The sequence below is a fragment of the Pseudomyrmex gracilis genome, unplaced genomic scaffold, assembly GCF_002006095.1.
Source record: "Pseudomyrmex gracilis isolate BER0280 unplaced genomic scaffold, ASM200609v1 scaffold_16, whole genome shotgun sequence".
Lineage (NCBI taxonomy): Eukaryota > Metazoa > Arthropoda > Insecta > Hymenoptera > Formicidae > Pseudomyrmex > Pseudomyrmex gracilis.
The window spans coordinates 283,731-299,303 of NW_018020600.1; the positions used below are offsets into that span (position 1 = coordinate 283,731).

The 15,573-nt window shown below is 38.8% G+C and overlaps 1 protein-coding gene across 1 annotated transcript in view; it reads left to right on the forward strand.

Annotated features, from left to right (window-relative positions):
* Positions 1 to 14,079, forward strand: part of LOC109864024 — an 80,172-nt gene extending 66,093 nt beyond the window's left edge. The window contains exons 5-7 of the mRNA XM_020444819.1: positions 639 to 879; positions 13,023 to 13,194; positions 13,364 to 14,079. Of these exons, the coding sequence (XP_020300408.1) occupies positions 639 to 879; positions 13,023 to 13,194; positions 13,364 to 13,373 (423 nt within the window). The 3' untranslated portion in view covers positions 13,374 to 14,079. The remainder of the gene's footprint in view (positions 1 to 638; positions 880 to 13,022; positions 13,195 to 13,363) is intronic.
* The last annotated feature ends 1,494 nt before the right edge of the window (positions 14,080 to 15,573 follow it).

Below are 15,573 nucleotides of genomic sequence, written 5' to 3' on the forward strand. Positions count from 1 at the left end.
GTCTCACTAATCCCCTTCTTTCATTTCCTGCCTCTTTTTTTTTTTTTTTTTTTTTTTTTTTTTTTTTTTTTTTATTACCTTGTACTCGTATAAAGACAAAGAGTTCACGTTAGATGAATAAAACAAAAGAGAAGCTTTATCTGTATTAAGAGCGTGACCGCGTAATATGTTTACGTAGCGGCGATAATAATTCCCTTTGTGGAATATGGTAAACGTTGGGAGAAGATATTTCGATACTCTCTTCGCGCGCGCAATCCTATACAGAATATAACGAGAAAAGGTTTTCCTCGCAAGCACTACACTCTAACTAATTATTCGAGATTAGACTTAGCTCGCACTTCGGCGGAATTATGTATAACGACACACCCTTTACACAAAGTGTGTTACTCACAAGAGAATTTACACGAACTGTATTTATGATAAAAGAGTGGCTCAAGTCTGTATTGTTTTGTACAATACATTGTGTTTACGAGAATGAAACAATAAGAAAAAATCTTTAAATACATTGAAAATATTTTAATATTCATAGACAGTAAAACCAGAGTCGGAAAGCTAATATTAAACGTTGTCAAATTAAATAAATATTCTGTTAATTTATGCGTCATGTAGCATTAATTTAAATGCGACGTTTGTTTTAGATCAAGAACGATTATCGATACAAAATTTGGGACTACAAAAATTCTCACGACGACGACACACAGTCCACAACGTCGTTCATAGAATTTCGCGCGACAGACGATATGTTTCGCAAAGGGCGTCTGCACTTACGTTGCACAGCTTTCATATCAGATGTTTATCGGAAATCGGCGGACATCGAAATCACCGAGGACGTGCCGCGTATCGCATCGATCACCGGCGAATCACCACCGTACGATATCCGTAAGTACCTCTCGATACTTTGCCTTTTTTTTGTGTTGTTTTTGAGCATCACTTTAGTCTGTCCAGAGATATAAAACTTGTCCTATTTATATAGAAAATAATTCTGCTGTCTCTTCAAAATACTGATGCACATTTTGTCAACTTGCATCCTCAATAATAATAAAGTATCATTTTTACTTTTTATCGAGACATGTTTGAAAGTTCTAGATATTAAACATCGCGTGCACAATTTTTTTATTCCGTGTATCTTTTTGTAAAACTTTCGAAATATTCACAATCGCGCGATTGAATAAATAGCAATCGTCGAACTTGCAACTAACTTGTAACAAGATCGGCTTTGCACGCATGTGCGTGCTTATTGTAATGACAATTAATGTTTCACAAAAGAAATGAAGAGTAACGGTAAACAAAGAAAGACAGCGACGGGAACATTTTCTAAGTCATATATCGATGCGTCGTCGCGTGTCGAATCAATGTGGCGCATCGCTAGATACAGAACTAAATCAAACTATCTCCGACAAGTGGAAAACGGCAAAAGTGGAACGAACATTAGTTCGATACATCTATTGCGACTGCTTGCCGTATTGAACCGAACGGACTTTGTTGATCAAGCTAAATGGGATGGCACTATATCGAACATAAATGCTCTTTCTATGCATGAGTACAACGTAAAACGGCAAACGTCGAGCAAAATCGAGCAGCAAATTTAACAAAGCACAAAGTCGATCGAGCATTTCTTCTCTTTCAAGTTTTATAAAGTATTAAAGATATTTTTGTAAGATTGTTAATTTTTGTTAAACCAGTAAACATCCAAACGATCGTTGTTACCCCCAAAAAAATACGAGTTCACAGAATTATAAATTCAGTGTTGATAATCATTTTCTGAAATTACGATACACAGTCTTGCTCTTCCTTGTCGTAATTCAAAATAAATGTTTGATTTCGACGCTCGCATGTAGTTTCGCGTGATAACGCAAGCACATAGCGGAAGGAGCATTTCTAGAAGCGAGTGTAATAAGGCTAACAGCGACAATAACATTTATGGCCGCGCGACCGTATGAATGTATCGCGCCGCGTGCAATCTTTCACGTGAATCACGCCGTGCGGCGACAGTTATGTGCTCCTCCTTGCAAGTATCAGCCAAGAAGCCGAAGGACTCCCATGATTGTTTCCAGCTGAAAAAGCATAGCGCCGTTATCCAGTTACAGAAAATGATATCACATTCGTCTTATCGATCGAATCGCTTTAATGCGTAGCTCACTTTCAACTCTCCCCGGCCGTTTGCACACGTGCGGTCGCAGAAAGAAAATTCGCTCCCTTTTGTGAGAGAGTGGAAGCACGACTCATAAAAATTATCTCTTTTATTGCTGCATCGATGACGTTTACGACTTGATATGTAAAGCAATTAATAAAATCGAGTAGCACGTTGAAGTTTTACGTCGAATATTCAATTTGCGTCAAACTGTTTCGAGCCATTATCGCGCTGCCTTTCAATTACCACCTAATTGTATTATGCAAAGTATGGTGCGCGTCGTGATTATCAATCACGCTTAGGGGGAGCATCTCCGTGAAAGTATTGTATCGTGACAGCGTTAAGAAGTTGTTGTAGGAGTTGTTGGTGGTGCGTGCTCTTTCTTCCTACGTCTATATCTTCCGGTAGAGATTTACTTAAGGCTGATAAAGAGCCGCGCTATTTTTCTAAAGATTTTTAAATTGCCGAGCGGTTTATAAATAGGGGATTATACCGGGGATACACGCGCGCGCGCGCGCGCGGTGTTGTACAGACCATATTTCCTCTCCGCGTGCGCACAAAGCCGCAAAACTTCCTGAGGATCCCTCGCCGCGAAACCATTAATCAATGATGGGAAGAAGGGAAGGGAACGAAGAGAAAGAAGGACAAGGCCGAGAGTTACCAAGTTATTTGATTGACACCATAAAGATCGTTAATAGCAAGAGTGCCATCGTATCAGCGCGCGAGTGGCGTACGCATTTATCACAATGTCGGTAACAGCAATTTACACAAACACGCATACAAGCAGTATATACGTCCCTCGTTCGCGTAATTTAACGATGATTAAACTGTGCCTCATTACAAGAGGTAACAAAATGTAATTGAAATCGCTTGTTGGCCGATATCGATCAAGCCTGTCGACGCCTATTTATTCGCACAACAGAGACGAGACTCCTTTCGCGAAGAGAATCGTTTTTACGTAAAATATATTCAAAGAGAGAAAGAAATGTGTGTATGTGTCTGTGTACCGATATTAATTAAAACTCTCGGACGCGAGTGAAATATCGCGCGTTAATATTCTTTATTTTGCGCGTAGAATATTAAATAAAAACAAAATAAAAGTAACCGATTATGACTCACGATTATTTCCGCGGAATAAAGATCCACGTCGTGAGAAGGAGTAAGAGAGAGAAACGAGCTTCTACTTCTCTCTGAAATTGTCGGCTCACTTAGGTCTTGCCCCTCTCGAAACCACTGGCACTATTAATCAATGAGGAATTCAGCAATTAACGTTCCGGTTTTATTAACGTGTCGCGAGAGTTCCGTCGCATATAGACGTGTTTGTGTGTTCGTATATGTAGAATATGTGCGGAATATTTATAGATAATATAGATATTTTATATTCTGAGATATATCAGTTCGTTTTATATATGAATATATATACGCATATATCCATGTAAAAACTTAGAAAAACGAATTTCTATTTTTAAAATATCGAGAGAGTAGTTTTGGCACACGACGCAAATGTATCAGCTTTAGTCTAGCTCGAGTGAATTCGCGAATTCAAAGTTGCTGCGTTGACACTATTCGACTGTGAAGATACGAGCAAATATAACGGAAATTTTGTGCGCGACAAAATGTATCTTTTTGAATTATTTTTACATAGTAACTACAAGATATACACGTGCTAGAGGAGAGAGAAATACGAAATTGTTGTAATTATTATATAAACACATTAATAAATTGAAAGAATATGTTGAAAATTTTATAGAGCGAGAACTTATAAACAGATGCAAAGTTTTATCAATCGAATAAACGAGAAATATATTGATTAAATAATTTAAAAAAATATAGAGGAAGATTTGCACAGTTTTGACTAGTCAAATAAAAGAGAACTATACCTGGAACGATCATAATTCATAAATCGTAGTGAGTTTCGAGTCGAGCAGTCGCACATATCCGCGGCTTCTTTTTTTTTTTTACTCCCGATGAATTTGCATATCCGGTTGCACTGCCGGCTCAGGAAAATTTGCATGGTCGGCTGCGCAGCCAGGTAATGGAATTGGTGTGGCAGTCTATAATCCGCATTGAGATCGACCGTCTGCTCAACCTGAAAATCAAGCGGTCTATCCTCTACGATCGATACCTATAATAATGTGTACGGTATGACAATACGGTGAGGTCGGAAGATTAGAAATTCCATCGCATCCATATTCAGTCAAGCAAGATCCACGTTGATAATAGGCATACGATGCGCGCGCGCGACCATACACGCAAGAATGAATAAAACTTTCATTAGTATCAGATTCTGTTTTTCACAAAGGTCGAATTAATAAGGCGACGAAAATATTTGTCATGTTAACAAAAACCTTTCTCGTGTCACGTAAACAGTACTGAAATGTTTATTTAATTTATTGCAATTTTCACACTTTATTTAATATTTTGAAATTCTGGTTTCGTTACAAGAGAGAGAAAGGAATCAAATAAAATCCTTGATTGCGCAATCAGAAAGGATAGCGTAACCACGGGAGTTCAATATTCTACATTTCTACTGTGCGGTAACGTCGCGGACGAACGATATAAATAAGCGAGCAGATTAGAAATTCCACTGTATCTATGTTCAATCATTTCCCAGAAAGCGAAGCGCCGCCGGCAGGCGGTCGTTAATATTCATCTCCGCCTGCCGGCGCCCTTTAGATTCGCCCTATCCTCAGAATTGGAAAGGAATCGCAGCTCGATACGTCTCCGGTAAGAAGACAGCCCGCGCCTTTCTTTTCTTTCGTTTTTTTTTTGTCGTCGTCGCTCTCGTCCTTTTCCTGAAAGAAATCGGACCGGCTCCATCCCCCATTGGCAGGATATACGTTTCGCATTATCGATGCGAGGCGAGTTCGCGCTCTCGAAGGTATCTCGGAATAGTAAGCACCCGGGCGTGCGCGCGAATGTCGAAGTCTGCAAAGTGAGGAAAGGGCCACGGAGAAGTAGCAGAAGAGTGCGAAGCGAAAGTTGGCCGCCAGAGGAAGGAAAAGCATTACAGGAGGGTTAGGAAGAGCGCGCGCGCGCGCGGGGAGAGTCGTCTTTCCGTGAAGAAATTCGCTTCGATTAGTAAGTTGGAGACGTAAGCTCCATCCCGAACCGGATTTGGCTTCTTGGACATTCATGAGACGGTTTTTCTTATTTCAATATCGTTACGTATACGCGCCTTGCGTGCAGTAATACTTGTTCGAAAAGTTCCGAAAATACGTAAGCGTTACGCTTTTTTTTCTGCAAAATATTGCGTTAGAAAATATGCGAGATACTTACAATGTTGCTTTTTTATTTGTACGAATGATAATGACAATCGTATACCTGATAATGTTGTACATCTTGTACGAAAATTGAACTTCGATTTATTGTTGCGAGATAAAAAATCGTACAACTGTTGTAGAGAAGAATATGAAAACGTGTATCTTTTTACGTCATTATATCGAAATATACGCTATAATGCAAGAAACTTCGATGAATTTTGTAGTTGCTCAATTTGTTAAGTCGCACGAAAGCGCAAGAAAACAAACAGGATGAAACCTCTTCATGCTCGTTATTCCAAATCTCTGTACGCACGTTCTCTTAGACATTTATTTGTAACAGAAAAGATATCTCAAAATGGATATCTCGCGCATGATAAATTATATTAAAAAATGATATGGATAAATATGATAAATTTATACGAAAAAAAACATAGATTAATATATAACTCTGATATAAATCTTTGTTATATATAACGATGTAATAAAGAACTTTTAATTTTGTGTGAAAAGTTGCCTTAATATCTCGTCGCTCTCATCACGCATTATTTCAGATGTATTTCCATTATCAGGAGATGAAAATGGAACTTTTTCTCTAATTACGTCTAATTTCTTCTGCAAATTAACCCTTAGCGGAATGTTGGGGGCAGAACATAGTACGTCTATGTACGTATGAATTACATATAATAGCCGTGCCAATATTGATCAATAAATACTGCATACTTAATTACAAACGGTAATCATATTAGCGATGAATCCATTAACGCTTATCAATTATGTGTACTGTGTGTGTTAATATGCATCTCAATTCATGATTATTTATATGGAGTATAAATAACACCGTAGTAATGTCGAGCTTGCCGGAAAAACATGAATTATCATATTAATGGCAAATTTCGCAGTTGCTCTTCGTAACACATTAGTCGTACTCTCTTCTTTTCTTTGCATAAAAAAGGCAATTATTTTTTTCCTCGATTCTGGAACGGAATGCTCGCGCTCGGGAATGGCATTTCGAATTTGTCTCCTTCGATACGAGAATTAGTCATCGGTATCGGTTTCTTGCTGTGTTTCAATCAGCGGGATTTTTTCTCCTCACATAAACGTTTCATTTGCATGCAAATAATAGCCAGTTCGCGGCACTCATGCGGCGCTTCGGAGATCCTTTGTCTTGCTCTATTATCGGTTCAGGTGCAAATTCGCGGTGGTCTAATTCTATTCGTCTACAAATTGCGACGAAACTAGAGGCGACGGTAGCGTATGGTATTCATATAATACGGAACGTCCTAATTTTTCGAACCACCTTTTCTTTCATTGACAAATTCTTTGAGCAATTTAAAGTCGATATTCTTTTCTCGAACAAAAATTTAATTTCCACACTCTTCTTCTTTCTCACAAAGTGCTTCAGTATTTTAATATTGGTACATCTTCGTGCTACATTCGCGTATATTGAAAACAATCTGTGATAACACGCACGTGTAAACACTCTACTACATCGCAATAAATTATTTCAAAGAAAAAGTATGTCAACCATAAACGAGAACTCGATATATAAACCGCGTGAGAATGAAAGCTGCATGTCCTGACAATCAGAATGAAACGATTTCAAGTATCTCGCGAATTGGCAATTTGATTGAACGTGGAAATGAGTTATCAGAAATGGAAATCAAATTTCGAAACAGGAAACGGTAGATACGGTCCCCAAAATCGAGTAGCAAGTTTGTTGCGACTACGATGCATATATCCCACTTTATCTGATGGCACGATCGTCCTTTACGACAGACGCATGTTGTGAACAGTAACTAGATCATACATATTCGTGACGAAGTACTTCATTTGCTCTCTTTCATTATTTTTTCATTTTGTGAAAATCATTTCATCACAATTCATTTTGTAAATATCTTCTGCAATTATTACAGTTTTAATTTGTTTTTATAGGACATAAAATTTTAAAAATACATATATAATTTATGATACGTATCTATTTTGATTGTTAAAATGGATGCAATTTTCGCAAACCTATGCACAAAAATACATATATAAGTTTAGTTCATATCCACACTGCGGAAAAATTCATTTGATTCGGGAGCAAGTAATTAATATTTGATCGCGCGTGATTGTTATGGAAATTAATAATGAAAAAAATATGCAACCACATCTCGTTTTATTCAGCAGCCAAATACAAACATTTCGAAAAAAATTTTTGTTAAAAAAAAAAAGCAATTGCGCTCGACCGCTATCGAAATTGTTATATGAAGAGAACCATCGACGAGAGTGACGTTGATAGAGTATACGAGCCGCGCGCGCCACCTCTCGATCGTTTCGCCCTTGTAACGTTTCACGTTGCAACCCCTTTTCCTTGTCTCTTGCGCTTTGATTCAACGTGTTTATCTAGTCGATTCAGCGACGTATAACGTTGTAATCTGTTATACGTGGCGTCGAATGCGTTATGACAGAGGGACACGGCGCAGCGGTGTCCAGCACCGCATCCTCCCTTTAAACCATCATCCCTCTCTCCTTTGAGCGGAGGACGAAACGGCGCTAACAGCGTTTGCGGGGAAATTTCAAGCTCCTGAGAGTCGACGTTTCCGACTCGATGCGACCCGACAAATAATTGGCCATCCGCCAAACAGCAATTCTACACGTGCTGGACGTCACCGCGAGGCGAAATCAACGGAGAAGACACGCTGACGACGACGACGACGATGACAAATTTCGCTTGTGACTTTTGCCACCGCGTCGTCATGTGACATAGCGTGCAACATGCGTCGATAAATATATAATTCACACAATGACGCATCGGAAGCAATAGTTGGGCGGGTACAAAAGCAATATATATAATTCGCTTGCACAACTAGTGCTTTTTACTTTTCGACCGACGTTTCACCTCATAACATCACGGGTCAAGGATCGAGCAATTGATTTCCTCTGAGCTGCCAACAGTGACGTCGAGCGATATATTTCTTTAACTTGTTTATGACTGTCACGACAATTAATGAATTAACTGTAATTTGTGTAGGACGCGAGCAATTATCCGCAACAAAACTAATTGCTTATTGTTTTCTTTTTGAAATTTGTGAGAGTAATTTTTTAAATAGAATTCTAAACACACGCATATCAAGTTGTCGACATTTTTCAGTAGATTTTGAAATAGATTACAAAATTACAAAAGCTTTATTAAGATTACGGAATAATTGAACAAGTAAATTTGCCGATCTCTACTGAAGCGTTCATCATATTGTAAGTATTGCAATCTTGTAGACTGCCTAATTCGCTATTATAACGCGGTAATAGTTAAATGGGGCAATGGTTTGCGGTTTAATTGGGTAACGGGTTAAGCACACACAGGTGCAATTTACCACGAGCTAAGTGAACCGTAACGAAGGTGGCCCCATCGAATGAAGTGCTTCGAAGCTCGATTGACGCGCGACGAGAGCGGACGTGTCGTTAACAAAGTAATTTTTCAAACGAGCAAGCATTATTCCTGAGTTGAACCGATGAGCAAGAATGGTTTATCGAACGTGCACGTCGACAAAACAACTCTCGTTTCCTCACGTGTATATATATAATGTACATGTATAACCTTATAATCGTTTTGTATTTATGCGCGTTTATACATTGATATGTACGCGTATATATGTCAAACGGAGAGAGAGAGAGAGAGAGAGAGAGAGGCAGAAATTATTTCCCATATCCAACATCGCAAATGAGATAATTTCCCGAGCGTGATGTAAAATATAATTATTCTTATAATTAATGCGCTTCTAACTTTCTTTTCTGCTTCACAATTCTAATTATTCCGAGAAAACACAAATGCATGCCGTTCTTTTCCATCCACTTATTGTTAGTCGAAGATCAATATTTTATTCGCCTCGTGACGTGTGAGGCTATTGCTCCTGCCGGACTCGTAAAAACCCTATCTGCAGACGTGGACGTTGCGATGACGTTGTCTTGTACTTTGAAACGTGGAAAAGTAATATGCGTTTGCTCTCTTTCTCTCTCTTTGGATACGCGGAGAAAACTTACGGTTCTCTCGGGTATACATTCGTAAAAATTGATGATTTCACGGAAGGCTACGAAATTGATGGAAGATCCTGGGAATACAGCTGGTTACGCTTTGAAATAACGTTAACCTGTTTTAATATCACAAACAAAAGTTGTGTGACATGTCATGGAAACCATCCTCATGAGAAAAGAGGAAAGTTAAATAAGAAAGACCCCAAGTGCGTTTTGTGGAAACAGCTGTGCGGAATCTTTCTTCTTCTTCTTGTTATATTCCTTTTTTTACAAAACGAGAAACTGTTCTTTCTTCACCTTATACTGCGCAATAATTTCTCTTTCACGTAGATGTTACACTGACGTAAAAATTAACTGCAAAATCGACTCACTGTTGAAAAACTTATTTGAATTATAATTTGAAATGAGAAAGATTTTTTAAATTAGCTGGATGTCGAAGATAATTTTGTAATTTAAAATCTACTACTTATTTTTTTCACTTCGAGATATTTTTTATATTCTATGTGTTTTTCAACTTATTAACATTTCGTCGATCGGAGCTGAAGATTCGCGGAGAGCAGGAAAAGCATAAGAAAATTACGAGTCGCGTTGCACGTACGACGACGGAACCGTAAAACGTCAGTAGTAAAGCTCGAGCATTTACGAACGCGGATTGAAATCAGACTTTTCCCTAACGTGGAAAACTTTCCCGATCAAACTAGTGACTAGTTTTGTTGAAAAATAAATGGCAATGAAATTAAAATTGGCTCTAAGTAAGAAGTAAAATATATGTGTTTATAATAATAAACGCCGTAATAGTGAAGATATGAAATAATTAAAAAAGTGACATTGCAGATTGCGATGTCGCTTGCAGAATCACGAAAAAACCGCTGAGATCGAGTAAGATCTTATATAAAAGCCGTTCTCTTGTTCGCAACGTAATAACGAAATATATAACAAATAGTATGTTGTTTCCGACTTTGGCAAACCTCCAGCTTGTTGCCGACACGTCGTCGAGGGCTATAAAAGGGACAAGCTCGGAGAAAATTTCTTCGAAATGACATTGAAAACTGGTAAGTTGTATTAAAGCGATAATTTAAATCGACTACGCACGTGATAGAGAAAATTTAAATTTGCAGAGATTGAATTTTATATTTTAGAGTTTTCGCTACTTAAACGAATACGCCGTTATATGTCAAATAATGTAACATACGATCGAATCGACTTTCTGTTATTCAAAAGAACGTATTAATCTGTCACAAGTGCCACTTTTTGCTTCCTTATAACCAGAAGTGGCACTGCCTCCGACGGTTTATTATTAATCCGATGAGACATGAGCGTGAAAATATATACCTACGTAGCCGACTACTGTCGGTAGATTTATCACGTTAGGCCGACGGGACAAAGACGAATGTTCTGTAATAATTAATGATTGTTACTGTCTTCGCATCAGCAAAAATGTACGTGTGGAAAGAATTGTTATTTTGATCGTGTTGTTGCGATATATCGCGTGTGATCAACAAAATAATCAAATTTCAATGAAAGAGTACATCGAATAGTAAATTATTTTTGTTTACAGTAGCGTTACACGATGCGTTTTCTATTATCTCGATCGTGTGGTTAAAGCGTTCCATCAAAAATAGAAAATTAAAATTGTCGACAAAAGCTTGCATGTCAGACAATGCGTGTTTATATCGCGCAATCATTTTCGTTTAATTGGATCCGTGGCAGGTCAAGCGTGAAAACTTGAAATTGCGAGATTATCTTCAAAATCCTAGTCGGGGTGACTTAAATCCTATAAAAAATCTCTCTCATTTCCATTATAATTCGAGTAATTCTTTACCGTCGCATCGGTTATCTGTAAATTGATTAGCAAAGTCCGCGCTCCAAAGTCGACTTTAAGTGATGCGTAAAGCCGATTAAGGCGCAACATAGGAAACTTGTTAATCTCGTTTGAAAATTGTAGATAGTGGGGCCAGTATTGCTGAATTATGAGAATAGAAGGGCAAAATTGCAAACGACCGTAACCACAGTTCGCGCTTTCGTTCCCTCCCTCCCTTCTCAGACTTCACAAGCGCGCAACCGTTCAAATTATTTCCTCGTTCTAGGGAAATTACTATCGTGCACTTTTTGCCGTGGTTCTTTGCATCTTCCTGGCCGACGTTATCCGACAGCGACCGGCACGGCCCTTCCGGTAATTTGCTTTTTCCCTCCTGGTTTGCTTGGGCTCCTTTCTGTGCAATGCCGTGGCCCCGCTACTCTTCTTCTTCTTCTTCCTTGAAAATTTAATCGCGGAGCCGCGACGTCGCCTTTAATGCGATTCTTCGCCTGCGTTCCTTCTTTTACCTCGCCTCGTTTTACCGAAGTTTTATTTCATGCCGCCGACATCCGCCGACGCGAGACTTTCTAAAAGAGCCATCCGCGTCCGTTGCGGTTAATAACGGCAACTTTTTTCACAGAGAGCACTCTCTCTCTTTCTCTCTTTCTCTCATATGGCGCGGAGAAAACACCGGTGTTTCGGAATTATAGCGTCGCTTAATATCGTCGGCGCGCACCACCGAAAAGCTGGAATAAATCGGTTTTCGATATTAACGAATGCCATTCCGAGATTGGTTTAGAGCGGAATTAAATACGTTCGCCTCTGGTTTGGAACGGAATCACGTTCTAAATTTTGCAACCGTAAGCTGGATACCGAGAGAGAACCAATTTCGACTCTTACATTCAATTTCGTCTTACTTCAACTCTCTTTGTTCAAATACGTTAACGTTTTAAGAACGCTCGCGACGAGCAAAGCGTGTAATATGCTACTATCCAAGCGAACCATTCGTGAAATTACGAGATATATTACAAGATTCTGCATTGTAAGTTTTCTCAAGTATCTCATCTTTTTCGCAATATATGACGACAAGCATAATGCTTGTCCTACAATAAACTCCGAGCATTATCAAGCCTTATCATAAACTTCAACGGAATTTATAAAATAACGTAGTTTTCTTTTTCTTTCTCCAATTTACGTACATATTTTAATAGAAATGTTTATGTGAACAAATTCTTTTACACAAATAACGTGTCAATGTTAATTTTCTTTATTTTTGAAAAAGAAAATATTTACGACGTATGATCTAAACAATCTCAAATTTCTATGTCCTCATGTATTTCACTTAACATTTAACTGTATTTCCAATATGCACCGACGAAATCAACAACTCGAATTAATGTCTGCCCGTTTCACATTGAATCAAATTACTTAGTCGTCGGTAGTACATAGGGTCGTAATTGCGAAGGAAACTTCTCAAAAGATGCTTAAGTTCGGCGCAAAACTTTCTTAGGCTCGTTCTCAAATTTACATTTTCCACCTTCTAAGAGTAAAGAGAAAGAGAAGAGAGACTTCGGAGTCGTCTACGACGACTTTTACCGATGCGGCGCCGCCGACTATAATTAAACTTGTCGCATATCCTTTCGGGCACATCGTGGTCCGTTACGTCACAGAAGTGGAGCAATCTCTCGCTCTCTTCGAACACCACTTCGTCATGTGATCCACTCCACCGACAATGTTCCATAAAATTTCATTACCTTCCTCCGCGCGGCGGCGCAATTATCGTTCGTTAACATGCGACTTAACTTTTCTGTTTGAACAGGAGCGAACGGTTGCGCCGGACGGAATTGGCTCTGGCTTGGTAATCGCGGCGCAGCGATAATAATGACTACCGTGGCGGCCACTCTGTTCCTGATGATGACATCGCTGACGATGACGGTGCCCTCAATAACGAATGTACTGCCGAAGAGCAACGAGCCAACGGCAGTTAGCAGGTAGCTCGCTGGCAACCAGCACCACCAGTACCATCACCACCAAGATATCGCTGCTACTGTCTGATCCGATTACATCGTCCATGTAAAACCTAGTAGTCTAGGGCTTCCAGTTATGTATGTTACTATGTATAGAATAGATAGTCGAATAATGATCATTTTTATTCTCGAGGAGCCTGTAAAAATGGGAGAGAGAGAGAAAGAGAGAGAGAAAGAGGATCGGCGAGAAAAACGCATACGGATCGACGCGGGATTTTCGTGCGTGTGAACTCGTGTTGCACAGTTTACTTTTGAGAAACCTGTTGTCTTTTGATGTAAAATTGTTGATCGCGATATTACCCATATATTTAATAAAATTTGAAAAAACTACACGACAAACTGTAGAGCGATATCCGCGTATACCGAGAGATTAGAGACAGGTGTTAATAACTGTCGTTAAACGCAACGAGACGAAAAACACGTTAAACTGTTTGCGATCCGAAAGATCGGTTTCATCAAGTAATCGGGATTAAAGGATGACATACGAGAGAGTGGCAGATGTTTCAACGGCGAACAGAACGAAGAGGGAGAAAAAGAAAAAGAGAGAGACAGGAGAACTGAGGTGTGTGAAACTTTCGTTAAATATTTCTTCTTTTATTTGAATTCTCCGACAAAGCACGTGTCGGCTAACTATAAATGCGATATTTATTAGTGATCGGAGTGTTCATCGAGTGTCAAATATAGATTATACAGGGGTAATTATAATATAACCGATATACACATATAACTAACGTTAGCGCAGTAACGAGCGGCGTTCTCTGCTCAATATTCGCTCCTTTTACGATGTCTAACAGAAAACGCATCAAAATAGACACTGATTTGTAATCTGTACAAATTGTAATAAATTATAATACGGACTGTAAAAAAAAAACATGTTCTGTTTTTATTCACAAATCTCATTGCATGTGTTTTTGCAAACAGCAACATTGCTCTTCTCCGCCTCGTTAAAAACGGTAAATTTACACTCGTGGGGTAAGTATATTTTATCTATTTACATGTTCTCCAGTTGATTTTTATTACTGCAATATTCTCGTGTTTACTTGTTTATTTTACACCGTAGCAATTTTATTACGGCACATCCATATATACATATATATATATTTTTTTAATACTATATACAGAGATAGATAATTGAAAAATAAAACAAACTTGGAATAATTTCTTATATCTTCGTGCATTTTTATAGCTAAGCTCTAATTTAGAAGATGCTTTCACAAACTTCCGTGCCTTCAAAGCGAGTTAATATTGACTCATCCACTTAACGCTGGTACGTGCGCGTTTACACGAAGTATTCTCGGCCTCCGCCGAGCACTGGCAGCTTAGCATAAAAATAATTATCATCCGGCCACGTCGGTGCGTTTCTTACTCTGAGAACGATGTTTCCGCGTATTCCACTTTTGCGCGCGCGAGAATGTTTCAACTTTTACGACCGCTCATGTCAATTCCACGAGAATTCTAATTGGCCCAATCTCGGATTAGATCGAAGGTATTGAAAAAACATTAAAGCATTCTCATCAAAAGTACACAAAAACCTCTGTCGTATCCTCTGTCGCAAAATAGATCACTATTTTGAAGATTTTGTAAAGTAAAACCTATTTCATTGATGTTTAGTTAGAGTTAAAGAAAAAAATAAAAGTAATCGATTAAAAAAAAAAAATTTTTGTTGTTTCAACATCGCAAAATATTACTTGCGGACAATTTCAGCTTTAATTACAAATTTCTCTACTGTATAATTTTTAAAAAACTCGTTATACTCTTCTAAAAAACTAATATGCGAGACACAGCGAGTAAGTTGAAAAGTCGCACGGAAAACTAAATATAAAATCTTACGATCGAGAAGGAGACGGCAAAGAAGACGAAAAGAACGAGAAGGAGAGGAGTTGTGAAAATAGTCGGATTAGCTGCTCCGAAGGGATTGGCAAATTGCAGGGACCGGGGCTTATAAGCGTTTCCACTGGTAAATTAGGTCGCTCGTAATTTTGCCTCTTAGCGAAGGCCGGTATATCGTTCGTATATGACGGTCTTGTATTTGCGGGCGGGAGGAAAACGAAAACCCGTAATTGCGATCGCGCCGTGAAAATGGCATTAATCAAACACGCAGAGCGGGAAACGTGTAATGAGGCAGTCGTTCAGGGTCCACTTGGTTTTGTCACCGAAATTAAAAGTCGACTACATGCTGTGCAAGCTGCACGTGTCCGTCGCACTGCACGTGCGCTTTCACTCCTTAACGTCTCGCGTAACACATGGTCCGCGCGCAAAAGCCTTGACTCGAACTACTGACCGTGGCACTTGATAACTTATTACACGTCGCTTCACTCGCAATTAATTAATAAATTTATTACC